A 26,143-nucleotide genomic window follows, 5' to 3' on the forward strand; every position below is an offset into this window, starting at 1 on the left:
TCATTAATTTTTGCAGCTGGGCCAGGTGTCGAGCTATTTTCATGTTCTCTCTCATGAGAACTCTCTGGTAACACTTCAGAAAGCACACTATCATCCCCATACCCCTCAGGGACATTCTCATGGGAAACTACAGGGATCTTCTGGTCATTCTCTGCATCAATATCACTGACCAAACCATTGCCATCTTGTCGAAGGCTTTCATGGCTGGAATCACTAGGTTCTTGTGGGTTTTTCGGGCTATAGAGCCATGTTCTAGAGGCATTTTTCCTGACATTTCGCCTGCATCTATGGCAAGCATCCTCAGAGGTAGTGAGGTCTGTTGGAATTAGGACAATGGGTTTATATATCTGTGGAATGGCTGGGGTGGGGCAAAGAGCTCTTCTCTGCTGGAGCTAGGTGTGAATGTTTCAACTGACCACCTTCATTAGCATTTGAAGGCCTGGCTGAGCCTGGGAAAATCTCTTGTTGAGAGGTATTAAGATGTGCCTGGTTGTTTCCTCTCTGCTGTTTTGCTGTTGTAATTTTAGAGTTTTTTTAATACTGGTAGCCAGATTTTGTTCATTTTCATGGTCTCTTCCTTTCTGTTGAAATTGTCCACATGCTTGTGGATTTCAATGGCTTCTCTGTGTAGTCTGACATGGTGGTTGTTGGTGTGGTCCAGCATTTCTGTGTTCTCAAATAATATGCTGTGTCCAGGCTGGTTCATCAGGTGCTCTGCTATGGCTGACTTCTCTGGTTGAAGTAGTCTGCAGTGCCTTTCATGTTCCTTGATTAGATGCAGGCGAAACGTCAGGAAAAATGCCTCTAGAACATGGCTCTATAGCCCGAAAAAACCCACAAGAACCCATTGCCATCTTGAAACTTAGTAACATAATTCCCCACATCCAAAGCACCCTGATCCTGAAACACAATCACAGGCTGAACTCCAACAGATATTTGTGCTTTATATGGCCTAATAAGTCATTTCTCCAATTGGACAGAAAAACAAAGCAACAACATAGTTTATTTCCAGAGTCTGGAAACACTTTTCTTCCACTACATTTTTTGCACTACAATTCCCATATGTTCCCAGTAAGTATGGCCAGTGGGATTCTGGGAATTGTATTCCAAAAGCTGTCTTTTCCAAGCTTTGATGCCTTTTCCCACTGTACAATGTCAAGGTAGAAAATAGGAACACACTCACTAGGAGATGTAACGACAGTTTGCTTCTACCTGAGCCTGAGCAAGACGGAAAGTAAGATGTTTTGTTTTGCTTTGTTTTGTCCTACTCCCATCCCTTATTGCTCTCCCAGGTTCAAGGTCTCGCTCCGAGGAATTCTTGCCGCAGATCCTCGATCACCCATCTGACCTCGTGGTCCGCTGGGACCAGCCGGCCACCCTGCGTTGCCGTGCTGCTGGGAACCCAGTGCCCACGATTGAGTGGTATCGCAATGGGGAATATGTGAAAACCAACAAAGATGATGCCACCTCTCAGCGCACTCTCCTGCTAGATGGGTCCCTCTTCTTCCTTCGCCTCAGCCAGAAGAAAGGGAAATCGGATGAAGGGATATACAGCTGTCTGGCCAGAAACCATCTTGGTACAGCTGTGAGTAAGAATGCTTCACTTTATGTAGAAGGTAAGGCTTTGGAGTCCTCTTGGCTAATCAAATGTTTGGAAAGTAGCTTTTAAAGGAATAATGAAGATGTCCTGTTTGAGCTTTCTCCCTCATTTGAGTTTTTTAAAGTTCTCTTTCCATCAATTCCATGAAAAATGCATGCTAAGGACGCAGCCTGTGTTGGACGAGCTTACACTCTCCCTGAAGACACAGGTTCGCAGCTTGGGTGTGATCCTGGACTCATCGCTGAACCTGGAACCCCAGGTTCGGCGATGACCAGGAGAGCATTTGCATAGATAAAACTTGTGTGCCAGCTGCGCCATACCTTGGGAAGTCTGGCTTGGCTACGGTAGTCCATGCTCTGGTTACATCCCATATAGACTACTGCAATGTGCTCTACATGGGATTGCCCCTGAAGACTGTCCGGAAGCTTCAAATGGTCCAACGGATGGCAGCGAGGTTACTAACAGGGGCGACACTCAGGGAGCATACAACGCCTCTGTTGTGCCAGCTCCACAGGTTGCTGGTGTGCTACCGGGCACAATTCAAAGTGCTGGCTTTAGCCTATAAAGCCCTAAACCAGGGGTCCTCAAACTATGGCCCGGGGGCTGGATACGGCCCTCCAAGGTCATTTACCCGGCCCTTGCTCAGGGTCAACCTAAGTCTGAAACTACTTGAAAGCACACAATAATAACAACAACAACCCTATCTCATCAGCCAAAAGCAGACACACACTTTCCACTGAAATACTAATAAGTTCATATTTGTTTAATTTTTCTTCATTTTAATTGTTGTATTGTTTTTAAGTGTTTTTTGCACTACAATAAGATATGTGCAGTGTGCATAGGAATTTGTGTTTTTTTTCAAACACGGCCCTCCAAGAGTTTGGGGGATTGTGACCTGGCCCTCTGTTTAAAAGGTTTGAGGACCCCTGCCCTAAACAGTTCTGGCCCAACTTACCTGTCTGAACGCATCTCCCCTTATGAACCAGCTAGGACTTTAAGATCGTCTGGGGAGGCCTGGTTCTCACTCCCACCAGTATCACAAAAACATCTGGCGGGGACGAGAGACAGAGCCTTCTCAGTGGTGGTCCCTTGGCTATGGCACACCCTTCCTAGGGACATTACATCGCCCCCCTTCCTTTTAGCATTCCGGAGGAAAGTGAAGACTTGGCTGTTTGAGCAAGCGTTTGACAATGCAGTGTGACAGACATAGGACTATGGAATGATAGGATGATTATTTTGGACAACTTTTTTAATTAAGAGATACTTGCAATTTATGTTTTTAATTGATTTTGCTAAGATCTTATATTATATGTTAATGTTTTTAAATGTTTTATGCTGTTGTTGGCATTAAATTGTTGCTTTTGTTAACCGCCCTGAGTTGCCTGCAAGTTGAGAGAGGCAGCATATAAATATAGTAAATAAATAAGTAAATAAATAAGACACAGAGATAAGACATAGGAGAGGAAATGGACAAATTTGCAGCTCGAGAGTGCTCATTAAGATCGTGCCTGTGAGACTAGTCTGTATCTTTTGTATTGTTGTTCTGCATCACAAAGACCTTTGCTCTCTTCTGACTTGCCTGGCTCAAATCCCATGCACTCTGTGTCCAGGGGGATGCTGGAATGCAAAATGCCATGTCCCAGGAGGTGCCCCAAAACAGCTTTGAGTCTAGAGTGTTCCTCTTGTAAAGCTGAACAGCACTAATTATTGATACAATTAAAAATCCTTTTTAATATGCAGGCCCAGAGATTCTCCAATTAACACTTCATTAATGATCAGGCTCTGCTCAGTTCTCTTGGCCCTGCATAAATGTCCGTGATGTTGTTTGGCAGCTATAAATATTCATAAAAGAAAAAAAAAAAGGGCTTGGGAAATTTTCTATTGGCAGTGCTAAATTAAGTACACCATCTACTGCATTTCAAGCATTTGCTTGTAAATAGTTTCTGTCCTACCTTGGAAATCGGTTTGCCTTGCCCTTGACCAAATGTGCTGTGAAGCATGCACTTCAGATGGACGAGTCCTAACGGAGGTTTCCTCATTTCTAGACCATTTCTATCCCTCTGTTGTTAATTCATGTCAGGTTGACTTTGATTTGCAGCAATCTTACCAGTGAGAAACCTCCAAAGTCACTCTATGATCAACACCTCTGATCAGGTCTTTCAAACGTCAAATAATCTATATAAATAAAAATGTAATGTTCGTTTGTGGGATTAAAAACGACTCAAAAACCACTGGGGGAATTGCTGCCAAATTTGGCCACAAGACATCTACTAACCCAAGGAGTGACCATCACTAAAAAAAATGATTTTGTCATTTGGGAGTTGTAGTTGCTGGGATTTATAGTTAACCTAGAATCAAAGAGCATTCTGAACTCTACCAGTGATGGAATTGAACCAAACGTGGTACAGTACACAAGACTACCATGACCAACATGGACATTGTTGGGCATTGACCTTGAGTTTGGGAGTTGTAGTTCACCTACAGCCAGAGAGCACTATGGACTCAAACAATACTAGATCTGGACCAAACTTGGCATGAATATTCCATATGCCCAAATATGAACATAGATGAAGTAAGGGGGGGAAACAGACGTTGACATTTGGGAGTTGTAGTTACTGGGATTTATAGTTCACCTACAATTAAAGAGCATTCTGAACCCCACCAGCGACAGAATTGGGGCAAACTTCCCACACAAAACCCCCATACTTAAAGCCATCCAGTCCAACTCCCTTCACAAGGGCAAGAAAACGTAATCAAAGCCCTCCTGACAAAGAGCCATCCAGCCATTCCTCCATTTTCAAGCCAAGGAGCCTGTGTTGTCATCTCCTAATTGTGTGGCTAGCAAGATTGCTTGGAGTGTCTCTTTGCCTTTTTCCACTGAAGTGGTACTTATGTATCTATTCACACAGTACATGTTTTCGAACTGTTAGGTTGGCAGGAACTGGAGCTGACAAATGGGAGCTCACCCCATCTCACAGATCGAACTGCCGACCTTCAGGTCAGCAATTTAGCAGCACAAGGGTTGAACCCATTGTGCCACTACAGCTCCAGGCTTTGGTTTGCTTGACTGAGTCTGTTCCTACTACCTTCTGTCTTACCAAGCATTATTATTTTTTTTCTAATGAATCATATCCTCTCATGATATATGCAAAGTAAGCCATATGCAAGATAGGCCAGGCTCAATTTAGTTATCTTCAATTACTTCTGATAGTCCTAGGTTGATTTGATCTTGAATCAATTTATTGGCCATATTGGCAGTCCATGGTATTCGTGGGGATGTCCTCTAGCACCACATTGGACATGGGTCACAACTGTTTCTCTATAAGCTTTCTTCAATGCCAAGTTTTCACAACTATAAATACAAATCAGAAATATTGAGTCCCTTTGCAGAGAGAGGGCAGTCTAGAAATAAAGTTATTATTATTATTGTTATTATTATTTGAAACACAATGAGATTAGTCCATTAGCAAGCAAGATCACAATGCTGGTTGTTGTATTGGATCACACATCGGACACTTGCCAAGTATCTAGGACTGTGTGATGTATTGGTGAATAATGCATGCAGATCCCTTTTGTAGCTGACAGATGGTAATTTTGTCAGTGTTGATTGTGTTTAAGTGCAGACCAAGGTCTTTAGGCACTGCACCTAGTGTGCCAATCCCCAGTGGGACCACCTTGACTGGCTTGTGCCAGAGTCCTTGCAGTTTGATCTTTAAATCCTCATATCGTGTCAGCTTTTCCAGTTGTTTCTCTTCAATCCTGCTGTCACCTGGGATTGCAACAACTTGTATTGTTGAAGGCTTCCATGAATCACTGGGTTGTTGTACATTTTTAGGGATATATGTTCTAGAACAGTGGTTCTCAACCTGTGGATCCCCAGATGTTTTGGCCTTCAACTCCCAGAAATCCTAACAGCTGGTAAACTGGCTGGGGTTTCTGGGAGTTGTAGACCAAAACACTTGGGGATCCACAGGTTGGGAACTACTCTTCTAGAAGCATTCTCTCCTGACGTTTTGCCTGCATCTATGGCAGGCATCCTCAGAGGTTGTGACCTCACAACCTCTGGGGATGCCTACCATAGATGCAGGCAAAACGTGACCTCACAACCTCTGGGGATGCCTACCATAGATGCTGGCAAAATGTCAGGAGAGAATGCTTCTAGAAAATGGCCATACAGCCCGAAAAACCTACAACAACACAATCCATACTTGGTTTTTGAAAACATTATTATCATTATCATTAATATTAAATATGACAGCCTGGATCACTCTTGAGTTTAGTCTTCCATGATGCTTTGCATTCCAACAGAACACAAAAACAAAGTCAGCAGGGGACTTATGATCAGGCCTTTTGCTTCAAGCATAAATGTGTCTAAGAGCCGATCAGCCAATTAGGCAAAATGAGGTGATAGACATCCGTATTGAAGAACAGGTGCTTGGCAACTCCCAGCGTTACTTGGGGGCAATTTTCTGCCCCTGGGAACATCCGTGGACTGTCAAAAATGTCCAAAACAACCCATCTTGGAGAGCCAGTCAGCAGTCCCCTTTCTGTTGGGAAATGAGCTTTCAACAATAGAAGGGAGGGGGCTTCAATATATTTAAAAGATGAGCTGTTCCAGAAAATGCAACTCACTCCTTTGTGGGGGTCAGGTGCATGGCTATCTGCGGAGTTTAGAGGGATCAGGGCTTGAAATTCAACTTCAGGGGCACGTATGATGTGTATTTTTATATCCTGCTTTATCTCTTCTGAAAGAGACTCAAAGTGGCTTACACTTGACCCAAGCAGTCTCTACAGCGGAAGATTTCAGGGTCAGAACCTAAACCCAACCCCATTCTGCCAGGCAGCAAAAGCACAATCAAAGCACTCCCAGCAGATAGCCATCCAACCTCTGCTTCAAAACCTGTAGAGAAGGAGACTCCACCATCATTATATTCAAGGATTATTATTTATCATCATCATCATCAATTATTATTATTATCATCAATTATTATTATTATCAATTATCTATTATTATTATCAATTATTATTGTGTTGTTGTTATTATTATAGAATCCTAGAGTTAGAAGAGACCACAAGGGCCATCCAGTCCAAACCCTTTTCTGCCATAAATGAACACCACCATCAAAGCCCTCCCGGCAGATGGCCATCTAACCTTTGCTTCAAGACATCTAGAACAAGAGACTCTTATTATCATAATCAGTATGATCAAATTGTTGTTGTTGTTATTTGTTATTATTTAACATTATTATTATTATTATTATTATTATTATTATTATTATTATTATTGAATCCTGGCGATGTCTATTATCAGATAGCAATCTCTTTTTAATAGCTTGTTTTCAAGGAAAAAAACATATTTTATATGCTAAAAAGATTAGTTCTATATACAGAGGAATCACAGGTCTTGTTTTGTGTTAATGTGAGAAGCTCTCTCGCTTCTCATTTGAATAATAATAATAATAATAATAATAGGTAAAGGTAAAGGTTTTCCCCTGACATTAAGTCCAGTCATGAACAACTCTGGGGTGTGGTGCTCATCTCCATTTCTAAGCTGAAGAGCCGGCGTTGTCCATAGACACCTCCAAGGTCATGTGGCCGGCATGACTGCATGGAACATCCATTGATCTACTCACATTTGCATGTTTTCAAACTGCTAGGTTGGCAGAAGCTGGGGCTGACAGCTGGGGCTGACAGCGGAAGCTCATGCCGCTCCCCGGATTCAAACCTGTGAGCTTTTGGTCAACAAGCTCAGCAGCTCAGCACTTTAACCACTGTGCCAAATAATAATAATAATAATAATAATAATAATAATACACTTTATTTATACTCCGCTTTATCTCCCCGGAGGGACTCAAGGTGGATTACAATACACATATGAGGCAAACATTAATTGCCTTTTACACACAGACATACAACACAGACAAAGTCAAAGGCCTTCCCTTTTTTTCATCTCTAGTGTCTGGAGGCGATGCTCAACTCCTCCATGGGGAGGAGCTCTTCTTTCATTTTTCCATACCAAGGAGCCTGTTGCCCATAGCTATCTCCGATTGTGTTGCCAGCATATCTACTAGGCCTGGGCGGTTTCGTTTCGTTAATTCGTAATTCGTTAATAATTCGTTAATTTTTCCAATTACAAAACGATAACGAACCATTCTGGAGCAATCATTAAAAAAACGAATTTTTAAACACGCTTTGTAAATGCTTCGTATTTCGTTATTGTATTCATTTTGTTATTGTTCTGAGGTCGTTTCATTATTATTTCCGCATGTCTGGGCCAGTTTTATGGTTTAATTAGTGAAAAAAAATTATAATATTACACCAACAGTCAAGAACAGAGGGAGAGGGAAGCTTCAGAAGTTTTTGGAGGTTTTTTAGCGTATTTCACGGTCGCGTCCGCCATTAACGAATGGATTCGTTATTGTTTCAGAAATCGATTCGTTAATTTTTTTATCATTTACGAAATTTCGTAAATATCGAACTTTTTAAAAGGAAAATTTTGTAATTATTTTAAATATCAAAATAAAAAAAACCCCCAAATACAAATCGATTTTAGAAACAAATTTTTGCGTTGTTACCCAGGCCTAATATCTACATATCTGCATTGGGCATCCTCTTACTGTCCTGTTGAGGCGGTACCTATCGATCTACTCACATTGCATGCTTTCGAACTGCTAGGTTGGACGAAGCTAGAGCTGACAGTCGGAGCTCACCCTGACTCACAGCTTTGAACTGCCAATTAAGTCACATCTATACACTTAAAGAGAAAGGGGAATGTCAGTTGCTTTTTGATTCTTTTACTCTCATTTCAAGTATGCCAGCTTAAAAGATAGTAATGGGTAAGATTTGGGCCCAGTCACCAAACCCCAGAAAGTCAAAGTTTTAACCAAGTTTAGAAATTGTCTGCAACAATTAAATGTATTGTTGCAAAAGGCTATCTGTAGCAAAGTTCTATAGCAGCTTTCTTTCTTGGGGGCAAAGCATATTGCATTGTTTTGTAAGAGAATTACAAAATCATTTCTCCTGGGCTGTAATGTGGTCGATACTGGGAGAACGGCTTCGTGGAAACAACCAAAACTGGGGGAGGAGCAAGAGTCTAAAAATATCTAGCAATAACATCCTACATTATGATCTTGTAGTTGCTGCATGTAAGCACTTGACTCATCTCCTGGAGTGTTGATTGTATCAGAAATAGACCCACATCCTCCTGGCAGAATAGGTGCAGGAAACAGACAGTGGATTGTATAGGAAGGGAAAGGGCAGCCCTCTCTGCTCTCTGTGGGGTTTCCTACCGGATTGTGTTTCCATTTTAAGGCTGTCAAGGCAATTGTTATGTTCAAAGGAGAAGAAATAATTAAGGCAGCTTCCCATATATAGCCACAAGTTATTGCTTCACTGGCCCAGTATGTGGCAGGTCATTTTGCAAGAACGCATGGGGCATACCCTGTGGATATTGCTGGCCTCCCTTCATCCTTTGCCACTGGCTGTGTTCACTACAGCTAATGTGAGTTGCAGCCCAACAACACTGGGAAAACCACAATTGGCCAGTTAATAGAGGATGGGAACATGCACATTAGAGAGCCATCAAAATAATGACGATGATAATAAATATAATAATAATAATAATAATAATAATAATAATAATAAGGCATTGATGGCCTGCATCAATAGGAGCATAGTGTCTAGATCTAAGGAAGTAATGCTACCCCTCTATTCTGCTTTGGTTAGACCACACCTGGAATATTGTGTCCAATTCTGGGCACCACAATTCAAGAGAGATATTGACAAGATGGAATGTGTCCAGAGGAGGGCGACTAAAATGATCAAGGGTCTGGAGAACAAGCCCTAGGAGAAGCAGCTTAGGGAACTGGGCATGTTTAGCCTGAAGAAGAGAAGGCTTAGAGGAGATATGATAGCCATGTATAAATATGTGAGAGGAAGCCACAGGGAGGAGGGAGCAAGCTTGTTTTCTGCTTCCTTGGAGACTAGGACGCGGAACAATGGCTTCAAACTACAAGAGAGGAGATTCCATCTGAACATTAGGAAGAACTTCCTGAATGTGAGAGCTGTTCAGCAGTGGAACTCTCTGCCCCGGAGTGTGGTGGAGGCTCCTTCTTTGGAAGCTTTTAAACAGAGGCTGGATGGCCATCTGTCAGGGGTGATTTGAATGCATTATTCCTGCTTCTTGGCAGGGGGTTGGACTGGATGGCCCATGAGGTCTCTTCCAACTCTTTGATTCTATGATTCTAATAATAATAATAATAATAATAATAATAATAATAATAAGGGTGCCAATTTACTACCGGGCACAATTTAAAGTGCTGGCGTTGGCCTATAAAGCCTTAAACGGTTCTGGCCCAAGTTACCTATCCGAACGCATCTCCGCCTATGAACCTACTAGGACTTTAAGATCATCTGGGGAGGCCCTGCTCTCGATCCCACCTGCAACTCAGGCACGGTTGGCGGGGACGAGGGACAGGGCCTTCTCGGTGGTGGCCCCTCGGCTGTGGAACGCCCTACCCACAGACATCAGATCAGCTCCCTCATTAATGGCATTTCGGAAGAAAGTGAAAACCTGGTTATTTGAACAGGCGTTTGAATAGGCAGTGCAATGAATTACAATGAATTATAGGAAATCGGAACAACGGATGACGAGCTTGGATTATGATTTTAGTTATGAGACGCTAGTGAGTTGTTTATTGATGTTTACTGATGGTTATTGATGTTAATTGCTTACTGTATTATTGTGTTAATTGTTTTTTAAATGGCTGTACGATGTTTGCATTGAATTTTTGCCGCTACTTGTTGTTAACCGCTCTGAGTCGGCTGAGAAGAGTGGTATACAAATAAAGTAAATAAATAAATAATAAATAATAGTAATAATAGTGTGATCCATTACAACAACCAGCAGAGTGGTCTTGACTGCTGTGGACTCACCTCGTTGTGTTTCAAATAATAATAATAATAATAATAATAATAATAATAATAATAATGTTCGACTTGTGATTTTGTAATACGAAATCCAGCATAGAGATCCCGTTTGCTGTGACATACTGTGCTTTTGTGTCAGTAAAATAATAATAATAATAATAATAATCCAGAGCAGAAGAGAAAACTGGCAAAAGAATGCAATCCATGGACAGTTTCTGGAAAAAATTGAGAGCCAAATTGACAAAGAAAAAACATGGCTGTGGCTCACAAATGGAACTCTGAAAAAGGAGACGGAGGGCCTGATTCCGGCAGCCTAAGAACAAGCCATTTGAACCAAGGCTATCAAAGCCAGAATTGAAAAGTCGACGATAGATCCCAAGTGTAGACTCTGCAAGGAAGCAGATGAAACAATAGATCAGATGCTCAGCTACTGCGAGAAGATCGTGCAGACAGACTACAAGCAGAGGCATAACACCATTGCTCAGATGATTCTCAGGGCAAATTATTTTGCTGAAATATGAAATATTATGGCAAATACAGAAACATGATGGCAAAGAGAGATATTGAGAAGCTGGAATGTGTCCAGAGGAGACCGACTAAAATGATCAAGGGTCTGGAGAACAAGCCCTATGAGGAGCGGCTTAAGGAACTGGGCATGTTTAGCCTGAAGAAGGCTGAGAGGGGATATGATAGCCATGTATAAATATGTGAGAGGAAGCCACAGGGAGGAAGGAGCAAGCTTGTTTTCTGCTTCCCTGGAGACTAGGATGCAGAACAATGGCTTCAAACTACAAGAGAGGAGATTCCATCTGAACATGAGGAAGAACTTCCTGACTGTGAGAGCCGTTCAGCAGTGGAACTCTCTGCCCCGGAGTGTGGTGGAGGCTCCTTCTTTGGAAGCTTTTAAACAGAGGCTGGATGGCCATCTGTCAGAGGTGATTTGAATGCAATATTCCTGCTTCTTGGCAGAATGGGGTTGGACTGGATGGCCCATGAGGTCTCTTCCAACTCTTTGATTCTATGATTCTATGATTCTAAGTGAAAATCCTCCCATCAAATATTTTGTTTTATTGGAGTATTTGTATTGCCTTATAGCTCTTCAGGAAGAGTTTCGGCTTCATCCCAGTGACTTGATGGTAACAAGTGGAGAACGTTTCACACTAGAATGTATTCCCCCAAAAGGACATCCTGAGCCAGTCATCTCATGGAAGAAGAATGGAGTGCCAATAAATGTGGAAAGTGGCCACTATGAGGTAATCTATATAAATAAAAATGTAATATTTGTTTGTGGGATGAACAGAACTCAAAAACCACTGGATGAATTGACACCAAATTTGGACACAATATGCCTAACAACCCAATGAGTGACCATCACTCAAAAATTGATTTTGTCATTTGGGAGTTGTAGTTGCTGGGATTTATAGTTAACATACAATCAAAGAGCATTCTGAACCCCACCAATGATGGAATTGAACCAATATTGGGACACAGAATTCCCATGACCAACAGAAAACACTAGAAGGGTTTGGTGGGCATTGACCTTAAATTTGGGAGTTGTAGTTCACCTACATCCAGACAGCACTGTGGACTCAAACAATGATGGATCTGAACCAAACTCTACATGAATACTCAATATGCCGAAATGTGAACACTGGTGGAGTTTGGGGAACGTAGAATCTTGACATTTGGGAGTTGTAGTTCCTGGGATGTATACTTCACTTACAATCACAGAGCATTCTGAACCCCACCAACGATAGAATTGGGCCAAACCTTCCACACAGAACCCCCATGTGGGCCACAGCAACACGTGACAGGGGACAGCTAGTCTATATAAATAAACATGTAATGTTCGTTTGTGGGATTAACATAACTCAAAAACCAGTGGGCCAACTGACACAAAATTTGGACACCATACACCTGACAACCCAATGTATGTCCTTCACTCAAATATTTTTGATTTTGTTATTTGGGAGTTGTAGTTGCTGGGATTTATAGTTCACTTACAATCAAAGAGCATTCAGAACTCCACCAATTATGGCATTGAACCAAACATGGCATACAGGACTCCCATGACCAACAGAAAACACTAGAAGGGTTTGGTGGGCAGTGTCCTTTGGTTTTGGAGTTGTAGTTCACCTACATTCAGAGAGCACTGTGGACTCAGACAATGATGGATCTGGACCAAACTTGGCACGAATATTCCATATGCCCAATTATGAACACAAATGGAGTTTGGAGAAAATAGACCTTGACATTTGGGAGTTGTAGTTACTGGGATTTATAGCTCACCTACAATCAAAGAGCATTCTGAACTCCACCAAGGACAGAATTGGGGCAGTCTTTCCACACAGAACCCCCGTGACCAACAGAAAATACTTAAGTTCCTCCAGTACAACTCCCTTCATCAAGACAAGAAAATGTAATCAAAGCCCTTTTGACAAAGAGCCATGAAGTCATAGATATATATGATTCACACACAGAGAGATATAGATTTGAAAGGGACCCGTAAAGAAGGATAATGATAATGTTGCATGTTCCAGAGTAGGCAAACCAGACAATCTCCACAACAACACTGACAAAAAACCAGCAAGAAATACAGTTTACCCACAAGCATAAAGAAATTACATATATTATTTTCCAGATCATCTGACTGGGCCACAGCAACGCGTGGCAGGGGACGGCTAGTTGTTAATAAGTTTATCCTCTTTATCCTCTTTTTCAATTATTATATGATGATAATAAAGCTATACTAGGACTTCTTTCTATTTTAGTGTTCATTATATCCTCTATTTCTCTAAATACTTTCCCTAAAAAATTATTTACATAATATATACATATGCCACCACATATGTATATAGGTTCCTGATTCTTGGCATCCTCTCCTGCACTTGTCCAGAGAAACCAAAGTAGTTTCTCTAGAGAGCCATAATTTTCTTTTCTCCCCATATATATAGGTCACCAAAGGAAGGCTTCTGGTATCCCATGCTCTGAGGAGTGATTCGGGAACATACATTTGTATGGCCAGTAACCAAGCAGGGGAGAGAGCGAGCAGAGAAGCTGTGGTGTCTGTCTGGGGTGAGTAGCTCAATAGTGATTGTTCCCATGCATTTTGCTTCTACGCTTTCCAAGGGATTGGGGTCTTTGAACTATAAATGAACACAAGAGTCCAATGTCGGCTAGGCAAAACTACGGTGAGGTGAATCTGTAATTGGTTAAATGGACAAACACAGAGGGTGCTCACCAATGCTTCCTCTTCATCTTGGAAAGAAGTGACAAGTGGAGTGCCGCAGGGTTCCGTCCTGGGCCCGGTCCTGTTCAACATCTTTATTAATGACTTAGATGAAGGGCTAGAAGACATGATCATCAAGTTTGCAGACGACACCAAATTGGGAGGGAGAGTCAATAGTCCAGAGGACAGGAGCAGGATTCAAAACGATCTTGACAGATTAGAGAGATGGGCCAAAACTAACAAAATGAAGTTCAACAGTGACAAATGCAAGATACTCCACTTTGGCAGGAAACATGAAATGCAAAGATACAAAATGGGGGACACCTGGCTCGAGAGCAGTATGTGTGAAAAAGATCTTGGAGTCCTCGTGGACAACAAGTAAAACATGAGCCAACAATGTGATGTGGCGGCAAAAAAAGCCAATGGGATTTTGGCCTGCATCAATGGGAGCATAGTGTCTAGATCTAGGGAAGTAATGCTACCCCTCTATTCCGCTTTGGTTAGACCACATCTGGAATATTGTGTCCAATTCTGGGCACCACAATTCAAGAGAGATATTGACAAGCTGGAATGTGTCCAGAGGAGGGCGACTAAAATGATCAAGGGCCTGGAGAACAAGCCCTATGAGGAGCGGCTTAAGGAGCTGGGCATGTTTAGCCTGAAGAAGAGAAGGCTGAGAGGAGATATGATAGCCATGTATAAATATGTGAGAGGAAGCCACAGGGAGGAGGGAGCAAGCTTGTTTTCTGCCTCCTTGGAGATTAGGACGCGGAACAATGGCTTCAAACTACAAGAGAGGAGATTCCATCTGAACATGAGGAAGAATTTCCTGACTGTGAGAGCCGTTCAGCAGTGGAACTCTCTGCCCCGGAGTGTGGTGGAGGCTCCTTCTTTGGAAGCTTTTAAACAGAGGCTGGATGTCCATCTGTCAGGGGTGATTTGAATGCAACATTCCTGCTTCTTGGCAGGGGGTTGGACTGGATGGCCCATGAGGTCTCTTCCAACTCTTTGAGTCTATGATTCTATGATTCTAGGTTGCAATGAACTCCAACACCTAGAGTTCCCGGAGTCCAACAAGTCCATAATGGGATATGTAATCAAAAACAGTAGCTTTCTCAAACTGTAGTACAGATCTAGGACTGACTGGTAAAAATTGGTGCCCCAATTAATTCTCTGTCAACTAGGGTTGTGCATTCAGGGTAAACCTTGATTGGTTTCGTGTCCTGACTTTAGGTGGGGGTCCCAATCTGTTTTTGTGAGTCTCCTGAAATCGAGAAGGCAGATCTCTGTTTTTGCTCTGGAACCCTGGAAGATCAATTTTCTATTGGACCATTTCTATTGCTGCCTTTGTTAGCCATTCTGAGTCCCATCCCCCCCCCCCCCCCGGGGGTTGAGAAGGGCGGGGTAAAAATGCTGTAAATAAATAAATAAATAAATAATGTGGGGGAATCTTCCCACCCAGGCTCCCCTTCCAGACAAGCGCTTTATTTATTTACTTATTATTTACGACATTTAGATCCCGCCCTTCTCACGCCGAAGGAGACTCAGAGCGGCTTACGAGATATGTACTTGCATGCTGGTCGCTTCTGTCATTAGCTGGTCGCTGATGATCGTGCGATTACTGCTCATGCAGGGAGCTTTGAGACGGTAGAACAGAAGCTCTCCGAAGCTCTAGGTGCCCTTACTGCCTATTACAGGGAAAACCAGCTGATCCCCAACCCATCTAAAACACAGACATGTGCCTTTCATCTCAAGAACAGAGAAGCATCCCGAGCTCTGAAGATCACCTGGGAAGGAATCCCACTGGAGCATTGCAGCGCACTCAAATACCTGGGAGTCACTCTGGACCGTGCTCTTACCTACAAGAAGCACTGCCTGAACATCAAGCAAAAAGTGGGTGCCAGAAACAATATCATACGAAAGCTGACTGGCACAACCTGGGGATCACAACCAGATACAGTGAAGACATCTGCCCTTGCGCTGTGCTACTCTGCTGCTGAGTATGCATGCCCAGTGTGGAACACATCTCACCACACTAAAACAGTGAATGTGGCTCTTAATGAGACATGCCACATTATCACGGGGTGTCTGCGCCCTACACCACTGGAGAAATTACACTGCTTAGCCAGTATTGCACCACCTGACATCCGTCGGGAAGTAGCAGCCAATAGTGAAAGGACCAAGGCAGAGACATCTCCAGCTCATCCCCTGTTTGGGTATCAGCCAGCACGTCAACGACTTAAATCTAGACATAGTTTTCTAAGATCTACAGAGACACTAGCTGGAACACCTCAGCAAGCGAGAGTCCAAAAGTGGCAGACTCAAACCCAGCACCTCAACCAATGGCTGATACCAAATGAGAGACTCCCCCCTGGGCACACAGAAGACTGGGCGACTTGGAAGGCACTGAACAGACTGCGCTCTGGCACCACAAGATGTAGAGCCAACCTTCAGAAATGGGGCTATAAAGTGGAATCCTCGACATGCGAGTGCGGAGAAGAGCAAACCACTGACCACCTGCTGCAATGCAACCTGAGCCCAGCCACATGCACAATGGAGGACCTTCTTGCAGCAACACCGGAAGCACTCCAAGTGGCCAGATACTGGACAAAGGACATTTAACCAACTACCAAACTCACAAGTTTTGTATTTGTCTGTTTGCTTGCTTTGTTCTGTTAGAAATGTAATATAATGGACTGGTTGCTCTGACACGACAAACAAACACGATATTTGTTGTTCATTCGTTCAGTCGTCTCATCATTGAGGTGCTCAAGCTCCAGCGCCCCGACAAGGCGGTGACCCTTTGCTGGAGAAACACGATATATATATATATATATATATATATATATATATGTACATACAATATATTATATTATTAGCATAGTACAATATCAGTATTATATATTACTATATTGTACTATACCATTATTATTAGTAATATTACATGTAATATAAAATATAAAATTATAATATCATATTATTGTTAGTATTATATTGCATTACATTATAATATTTATTCATTTATGTATTTAAGGGGGCTTCTTCTTACCTTCTGTTTCTACTCTAGAGGAGGTACTTTTTGGGTCTGCATGCCACACGCGCACTGTCTTTTCAAGGAGAGTGCACATGTGGCATGGCATGCAGGCCCAGAAAGCGTGCATGCCTGCCAGTGCCTGCAGCCAAGTGTGTCTTGCTCTAGAGTAGGCTGTAGACACTGGTGTAGGTGCATGCGCTTTCTGGGTTTGCACACCACACACACACACACATACACTCTCTTTCCAAGGCAAGGAGGCGAGTTGACTTATTTAGAACTGATGGACTGCCCTTGGATAATGATTTAAATCAATGACTGCTGACTGTTGGTATCTATTTTTATATTTTTATACAGTTTTATACTGTTTATACTGTTTTATATTGTTATTATTACATTGCTGTTAATTGTATATTTATGTTTTGATGTGGGCGCCATGGGGTGCCACTTTGTTAGCCGTCCTGAGTCCCTCTGTGGAGGTTGAGAAAGCACGGGATATAAAAGCCCTAAATAAATAAATAAATTCTGGGAGGCGCTCATATGAATGCGAAAGCAGGCTTGAAGCCGGGCTCAGCTCCAGCTTGCTTTCATGTTGAGCTAATTTTCATGTGGGGAGGGAACTTCCCATTTTGTGCTCCCATAGAACCAAAAGAAACAAAAAGAAGGGAGAAACTAATTCTGTGCACAACTCTTTTGTCAATCCATTTTTTCAGATGTTTTCAAAATGTCCTTGTTTTTATCTCCTTCAACACCCCCCTTTCTCCTTAGCTTACTTCTGTTTCTGCAGACTTTGGACCTATGGTGACATGAAATAATGCATGGAAAATATTGTAATATTTGGTAGAATGGGAGGCAATAGGAAAAGAGGGACACCACATTAAAGGGAGATTGCTAGACCCAAACAGAGCAGTTGATGATCGCTAATAACAACAGCAACAATGAGGTGTTGTGTGGTTTCCGGACTGTATGGTCGTGTTCAAGCAGCATTTTTTCCTGGTGTTTCACCTGCATGTGTGGCTGGCATCTTCAGAGGATCCATTGTTTTAGTGGACCCAGAAACAAAAAGTAGAGGATACTATTCAGGTAGCACCATGGATGAAAATGATTTCTGCTGGTTAAGATCCACGAAAATCCACGAAAATCCACGAAAAGATCCATCAATAGGAGCCTAGTGTCTAGATCTAGGGAAGTAATGCTACCCCTCTATTCCGCTTTGGTTAGACCACACCTAGAATATTGTGTCCAGTTCTGGGCACCACAATTGAAGAGAGATATTGACAAGCTGGAATGTGTCCAGAGGAGGGCGACTAAAATGATCAAGGGTCTTGAGAACAAGCCCTATGAGGAGCGGCTTAAGGAGCTGGGCATGTTTAGCCTGAAGAAGAGAAGGCTGAGAGGAGATATGACAGCCATGTGAGAGGAAGCCACAGGGAGGAGGGAGCAAGCTTGTTTTCTGCTTCCTTGGAGACTAGGACGCGGAACAATGGCTTCAAACTACAAGAGAGGAGATTCCATCTGAACATGAGGAAGAGCTTCCTGACTGTGAGAGCTGTTCAGCAGTGGAACTCTCTGCCCCCGAGTGTGGTGGAAGCTCATTCTTTGGAAGCTTTTAAACAGAGGCTGGATGTCCATCTGTCAGGGGTGATTTGAATGCAATATTCCTGCTTCTTGGCAGGGGGTTGGACTGGATGGCCCATGAGGTCTCTTCCAACTCTTTGATTCTATGATTCTATGAAAAGGGACTCCATTTAATTCCTACATGGTTGAGAACTGCCGTCAAGATGAGACACAATTTGTTTTGATTGAATTGTCCCAATCTCCCATTCTAGAGAAGCCAACAATCAGCCGACGACCTAATGATGTTCAAGCTAAACCTGGCAGCACTGTGCAGTTCATGTGTGGAATCCATGGAGACCCAACCCCAGTGGTGCAGTGGCACAAGGAGGACGGAGAGATGCCTGCAGGAAGGTGAGCATAATTTGTTATATTTGGAATTCCTTTCTCTTTCGGTGCCGCCACAACTTTCGCATGACTTGTGAAAGTAGAAAGTGGATATCAATAAATTAAACCACTCAGTTGGTTTAAATTGGATTAGGAATATTGACGAGGAGATGGAGAGAGCACTCACCATAATCTCTACACATACCAAGGGTGGGAAACCTAAGCCTCTAGATCAGGCATGGACACACTTAGGCCTTTGAGGTGTTTTGGACTTCAACTCCCAGAACTTCTAACAGCCTCAGGTCTCTTCCTTTTCCCCCTCAGCCACTTAAGTTAGAAATTAGGAATCAGACACTGTTAGGAATTGTCCTACCTGTCCGAACGCACCTTCCCCTATGAACCTTTGCGGAAATTAAGATCTTCTGGGGAGGCCCTGCTCTCAGTCCTGCCACCATCACAGGTGCATTTGGTAGGGACGAGAGACAGGGCCTTCTCAGTGATTGCCCCTCAGCTATGGAACTCCCTTCCTAATGAGATCAGGTCAGCCTCCTCCCTCTTGTCCTTTAAGAAGGATGATAAAAACATGGCTGTGGGACTGAGCCTTTGGGACTGTGTAATGAGGCAGCGATAGGAACTCTTAGTATGCCAACCAAATTCGATATGATTGTTGAAACAGTTCTAACTAGAAGGTTTTAACGTCAAGATAAGTGACTTTTAAGCTTTTGTATGTAGTATGTTTCGGCACTTAATGTTTGCCGTTTATATGTTGTGCTCCGCCCTGAGTCCCCTTTCGGGGTGAGAAGGGCAGAATATAAATGCTTAAATGAATGTTATATAAATAAAAATGTAATGTTCGTTTGTGGGATTAACAGAACTCAAAAACCACTAGACAAATTGGCACCAAATTTGGACACAATACACCTAACAACCCAATGTATGTCCTTCACTCAAAAAATGATTTTGTCATTTGGAAGTGGTAGTTGCTGGGATTTATTGTTCACTTACAATCAAAGAGCATTCTGAACCCCACCAATGATGGAATTGAACCAAACTTGACACACAGTTCTCCCATGACCAAGAGAAAATACTGGAAGCGTTTGGTGTGCAGTGTCCTTTGGTTTTTGAGTTGTAGTTCACCTACATCCAGAGATCACTGTGGACTCAAACAATGATGGATCTGGACCAAACTCTACATGAATACTCAATATGTCCAAATGTGATCACTGGTAGAGTTTGGGGAAAATAGAATCTTGACATTTGGGAGTTGTAGTTGTTGGGATTTATAGTTCACCTACAATTAAAGAGCATTCTGAACCCCACCAATGATGGAATTGAATCAAACTTGGCACACAGTTCTCCCGTGACCAAGAGAAAATACTGGAAGCGTTTGGTGTGCAGTGTCCTTTGGTTTTTGAGTTGTAGTTCACCTACATCCAGAGATCACTGTGGACTCAAACAATGATGGATCTGGTCTGGACCAAACTCTACACAAATACTCAATATGTCCAAATGTGATCACTGGTAGAGTTTGGGGGAAATAGAATCTTGATATTCGGGAGTTGTAGTTGCTGAGATTTATAGTTCACCAACAATCACAGAGCATTCTGAATCCCACCAACGATAGAATTGGGCCAAACCTCCCACACAGAACCCCCATGTGTGGGGCAACGCATGGCAGGGGATGGCTAGTAAATAATAAATAAGTCCAAAACACCTCAAAGGCCCAAGTTTGTCCATGCCTGATCTAGATGGTTTGGACCAACCACCATCATCAGTGGTTGGAGATTGTGGGAACATTCGACTCTAGAAAATGATGTATTTGCTTATTGAACCCAGAGTTTAGTATTTGATGTGGCATATGATCTGTGCTTGCCCCTTTACCCCCAAAAGTGTAAAGATATACATTTTTGTTGGGTAATCACTGCGGAGTTGAGTAATGGGCGGACATGTGACAACCAAGCATCTTGTATCTTCACCTGCAGGTATGAAGTCAGCCAAGAAAACATCCTTCAGATTCATGATGTGACCATAAATGATGCAGGCAAATACATCTGCACCGCTCATAATGATGCAGGAACTATCTCTGCCAAAGCAACTTTAACTATTGAGGGTAAGAAACTTTATCTACAGGATTAACCAGGGCAATACTTACTCTCGAAAAGATTGGCACCAGGACTTGGCACTTGTCAAGATCTGTGTCCCAGCAGAGGGCTGTAAATAATTGCTACTGCTTCTTCTAATATAGTATAGTATAGAAAAGTATGGTATTATGATGCCACTTTAACAGCCATAGTAACAACACTGTTACTGTGTTATGGATGATTTTATTTTAATTTTATATTGCTTGTTGTATTTTATGTTTTATGTAATTTATCATGCTATTGTTTGTGTTTTTGACTTCATTTATTGTATTGTTCTGTAGGGCTTGGCCTCATGTAAGCCACCCTGAGTCCCCATCGGGGAGATGGTGGCAGGATATAAATAAAGATTATTATTATTATTATTATTATTATTGAGCCCCCGGTGGCGCAGTGGGTTAAAACCCTGTGCTGGCAGGACTGAAGACCGACAGGTTGCAGGTTGGAATCCGGGGAGAGGCTGATGAGCTCCCTCTATCAGCTCCAGCTCCTCATGCAGGGACATGAGAGAAGCCTCCCACAAGGATGATTAAACAACAAAATCATCCGGGCGTCCCCTGGGCAACGTCCTTGCAGACGGCCAATTCTCTCACAACAGGATGCTCCTGACACGACAAAAAAATTATTATTATTATTATTATTATTATTATTATTATTATAGTTGCAATCTCATCCAGCTTGTAGGATCTTCCTCTTCAATAAGGACTGGGCTTTAGCACACCTGGTAAATCACTAGCAATGATAAGATCTACCAACCAAAGCTGGTCAGCGTGAGTGCCTGACTATCAGCCCAGCTCATTGTTTATCTAAGCAGTTCAAAAACAACTTGAGCTGTACGTAGAGAAATTAGTTACAACTAAACAAACGAGGGAGGTATTTTACGACACTATAAAGAAAAATATCAGAAAATGTCCTGCAACCAAAAGGAAGGAGGAAGTCCTGATGGCTCTTTGTCATAGAGGATGGAGTGACAGCTCCCCCTTGTGGCTGGAGTCGAGCACAACCTCCAAGGCTCCAAAAAGCTGGACGTTGACACAGCATACCTCCTTTCTGTTCTGGCTATTTCTGTCTTGTCTGTCCAAAACAGCATTGAATGTTTGCTGTGTATGTGTACTGAGATCTGCCCTGAGTTTTCTTGGGGAGAAAAGCAAAATATAAATAAAGTGTTGTTGTTATTATTATTATTATTGCCATCTTGATCACAATTTGAAATCGTTTCGCCATATGAGCCCTGGTTGTTGTTGTTGTTATATTTATTTATTTATACCCTGTTTGGGTATCAGCCAACACGTCAACGACTTAAATCTAGAAATAGTTTTTTAAGATCTATAGAGACACTCGCTGGAACACCTCAGCAAGCGAGAGTCCAAAAGTGGCAGGCTCAAACCCAGAACCTCAACCAATGGCTGATACCAAATGAGAGACTCCCCCCTGGGCACACAGAAGACTGGACAACTTGGAAGGCGCTGAACAGACTGCGCTCTGGCACCACAAGATGCAGAGCCAACCTCAAGAAATGGGGCCACAAAGTGGAATCCTCGACATGCGAGTGTGGAGAAGAGCAAACCACTGACCACCTGCTGCAATGCAACCTGAACACATGCACAATGGAGGACCTCCTTGCGGCAACACCAGAAGCACTCCAAGTGGCCAGATACTGGTCAAAGGACATTTAATCAACTACCAAACTTGCAAATTTTGTGTTTTGTCTGTTTGTTTGTTTGTTTGTTTTGTTCTGTTAGAAATGTAATACAATTGACTGGTTGTCCTGACACGACAAATAAATAAATTTATACTCTGCTTTTTTCTCCACAAAAGAGACAATAATAATAATAATAATAATAATAATAATAATAATCTTTATTTATACCCCACCACCATCTCCCCAAAGGGGACTCGGGGCTACTTACATGAGGCCAAGCCTGGTGTGCTTGAAGCCTGGCCCTTATTAAGCAGCTTCATGGTTCCCATCTATGAAATATTAGAGTGTATGAAATTAGAAGAAAGATTGGGTTCTCCAAGGATACATTTTAGGTTTGTTTCTTGGTCTCTAGATCCACTGGACACTGGTCAGAGGGAGCAGGATGCATCAGAAGTTGCCCCGAAGGAACTAATGAGTGCCAGAGTTTACCTCCTTAATGTCACTGCTGTCCCTTCTGCTCCAGCAGCTCATCTACACTGGAAGGTATGTAGATGGAACTACTAATTGCTTTAAAAAAAATCAGGATTTTACTGAGTCAAAATGGATCTTGAAGGCAAACAATTACCTTGCTATCAGTCCTAACCACTGCACATAAAAGTGATTGCTTGTAGAAAACCTTTCAGAATCTCCTAGCTAGCATGCTTAGTAACCATATAGGATAGCGGGTTCTAAGGCTGGATCTACACAGCCCTATATACCAGGATCTCATCCCAGATTATCTGATTTAAACTGGATTATATGAGTCTACACTGCCAGATAATATGGGATAATCAAATAATCTGGGATTGGATCCTGGGATATAGGCATTGTAGATCCCACCTAAGAGTTGTAAACCAAAAATGATTTCGTAAGACTTTTATAGTTTGGTCCCAACACCAATTTGTCTACATTTATTCAAATACATTTTTTAAAAATCCAACATTTTTAAACCTGCAAAGTAAATTGTGAAGTTGAACAGATCTTCACATTTGTTGCTACTAAATTGTTTAGACTGGTTTTGATATATCAGCTACAAAATGTTTGACAGAATTATGGATTTGAAATATCAGTTTGCTATTTATTTATGTATTTGTTGTTTATTTATTTCCTCAATCTGTTTGATTGTAATTTGTTTTACCAAACTGCACTTATCTGCATACTTCTGAAAATGTGTGTAGTATATATGTATGTATGTATGTATGTGTATGTGTGTGTGTGTGTGTGTGTGTGTGTGTGTGTATATATATATATATATATATATCCATACAAAAATGTTTTCTAGAATGGAGAAAACTGCCTTGTAAAAGTATGTACATTTGAAGAAGTGTGCACACACTATATGGAAATAATTATTCCAAATGTATTAGAAAAAAGTGTAGAAAGAACTTCATAGTGGCAAAATGAGAATGAAATAAAGAGACTACGGCCCCATTGCACTGCCATATAAAGGATCCCCTCAGGCAGCAACCAGCCAGATTTTGAAGCTGCAAGGCCATTAAATGCTAATCAAGGTGGCTAGTTGCAACATTCACACCTGCCTCAAGCAAACAAGAGTTCTTTCTCCCACTCTGGATATTCCACAGATATATAAACCTCACTTGCTTAGTTTTCAAGAGACCTCACTACCTCTGAGGATGCCTGCCATGGATGTGGGCAAAACGTCAGGAGAAAATGCTTCTGGAACATGGTCATACAGCCTGAAAAATTCAAAGCAACCCTGGCATATAATAGCTTGAAGCTGCATTATATGGTCAGTGTAGGCTCATATAATATAGTTAAACTGCATTACACTGCATGATATGAATCTATACTGACCACGTAATGTAGTTTCGGATTGCATTATATGGCAGTTTAGATGGTGCTGAGTAACAAATCTTTCAGTGGCTAGTAATCTATATTCTCTCTGAATCAAACTTTGGACATAAAACCACATTTCCTGTCTATTTCTCTGAAGCTCATCCCTACTAGCCAGACCAAGAATGTAGAAAGTTTTGTGGTCTTCTACCGCTCTCTGCTGCCTGTGGTCACAGACTGGGATGAATGGAATGTGCCAAGAGACCACCGTACTATTATTGCAGGACTTGAGAGAGGCTATACCTATGAATTCAAGGTGCGACCATATTCAGAGAAAGGCCGTGGCTTGGACAGCAATATGAGACACCTCTGGATCCCAGAAGAAGGTATGCAAACGCAAACTGTAATTTTGCTACTGTTATGAATTGTAATGTAAATATCTTATGTATCCACTGGACTAAATTTAGCACAAATACCCAATACGCCCAAATTTGAATACTGGTGAGGTTGGGAGAGGATTGATCTTGTCATTTGGGAGTTGTAGTTGCTGGGATTTATAGTTTAGTGTTGAGATTCACTTCACAATTCAGCAGCAGATCAGTTGCACAACTTCAGCACTTTCCAGTAGCTTCTTCCTGCATAGTATTTTCAGTCAAATGCTCCCACAGCCTGCAGTCACTCTGGAATCTTTTACAGACACTTGAGCACATGCCCGGCCATTGTCAGTTTTACAATTGTCTTTCCCCCAGTATAGAGGACATTACAAACTTACCACAGCATACAGTTATATCTTGTCTTAGCAGACAGGTTCTTTTAATTACATAGAGCCTTCGACGAACAACATCACAGCACAAGGAGAGGGGAAATATACACTGTACATGACTTCCTTATATACAATTCTATACAATTACACATAGCAATCTCTGATTGGTTCCCAACTCATTAACTTAACTCAGACCCAGGATTACATCATTCACAATCACCTGGACTAGGCCAGAACACATTCCCCAAATGAAGTTCTATATACAGTTAATACATGACTCAGCATTTCCAATAGAAGCCTATTAGCAGTGCATGACTCAGCTATATTACATTACAATACATTGTAAAACCTGACATTTAGCTACAATTAAAGAGCATTCTGAACCCCACCAATGATTGTATTGAACCAAACTTGGCACACAGGAGTCCCATAACCAACAGAAAGTACTAGAAGGATTTGGTGTGCATTGACCTTGAGTTTTGGAGTTGTAGTTCACCTACATCCCAAGAACACTGTGGACTCAAACAATGATGGATCTGGACCAAACTTGGCACTGATATTCTATATGTCCAAATGTGAACACTGGTGGAGTTTGGGGAAAATAGACCTTGACATTTGGGAGTTGTAGTTGCAGGGATTTATAGTTCACCTACAAAGAGCATTTTGAACCCCACCAATGAGAGAATTGGCCCTCCAAGGTCATTTACCCGGCCCTCGCTCAGGGTCAACTTAAGTCTGAAACGACTTGAAAGCACACAACAACAACAATCCTATCTCATCGGCCAAAAGCAGGCCCACACTCCCCATTGAAATATTAATAAGTTTATATTTGTCAAAATTGTTCTTAATTTTAATTATTGTATTGTTTTAAAGTGTTTTTTGAACTACAAATAAGATATGTGCAGTGTGCATAGGAATTCATTCATGTTTTTTTTTTTCAAATTATAATCTGGCCCTCCAACAGTTTGAGGGACTGTGACTGGCCCTATGTTAAAAAAGTTTGAGGACCCTTGAGTTAAACCCTTGTGCTGCTGAACT

The 26,143-nt window shown here is 42.0% G+C and overlaps 1 protein-coding gene across 1 annotated transcript in view; it reads left to right on the forward strand.

The window, feature by feature from the left end:
- ROBO4 (roundabout guidance receptor 4) overlaps window positions 1-26,143 on the forward strand; it is a 129,587-nt gene that overhangs the window by 23,017 nt on the left and 80,427 nt on the right. The window contains 7 exon segments of the mRNA XM_067470698.1: window positions 1,293-1,616; window positions 11,624-11,781; window positions 13,483-13,603; window positions 18,618-18,756; window positions 20,712-20,839; window positions 22,922-23,052; window positions 24,503-24,728. Coding sequence (XP_067326799.1) covers window positions 1,293-1,616; window positions 11,624-11,781; window positions 13,483-13,603; window positions 18,618-18,756; window positions 20,712-20,839; window positions 22,922-23,052; window positions 24,503-24,728 — 1,227 coding nt within the window.

Source organism: Anolis sagrei, chromosome 7 (assembly GCF_037176765.1).
Source record: "Anolis sagrei isolate rAnoSag1 chromosome 7, rAnoSag1.mat, whole genome shotgun sequence".
Lineage (NCBI taxonomy): Eukaryota > Metazoa > Chordata > Lepidosauria > Squamata > Dactyloidae > Anolis > Anolis sagrei.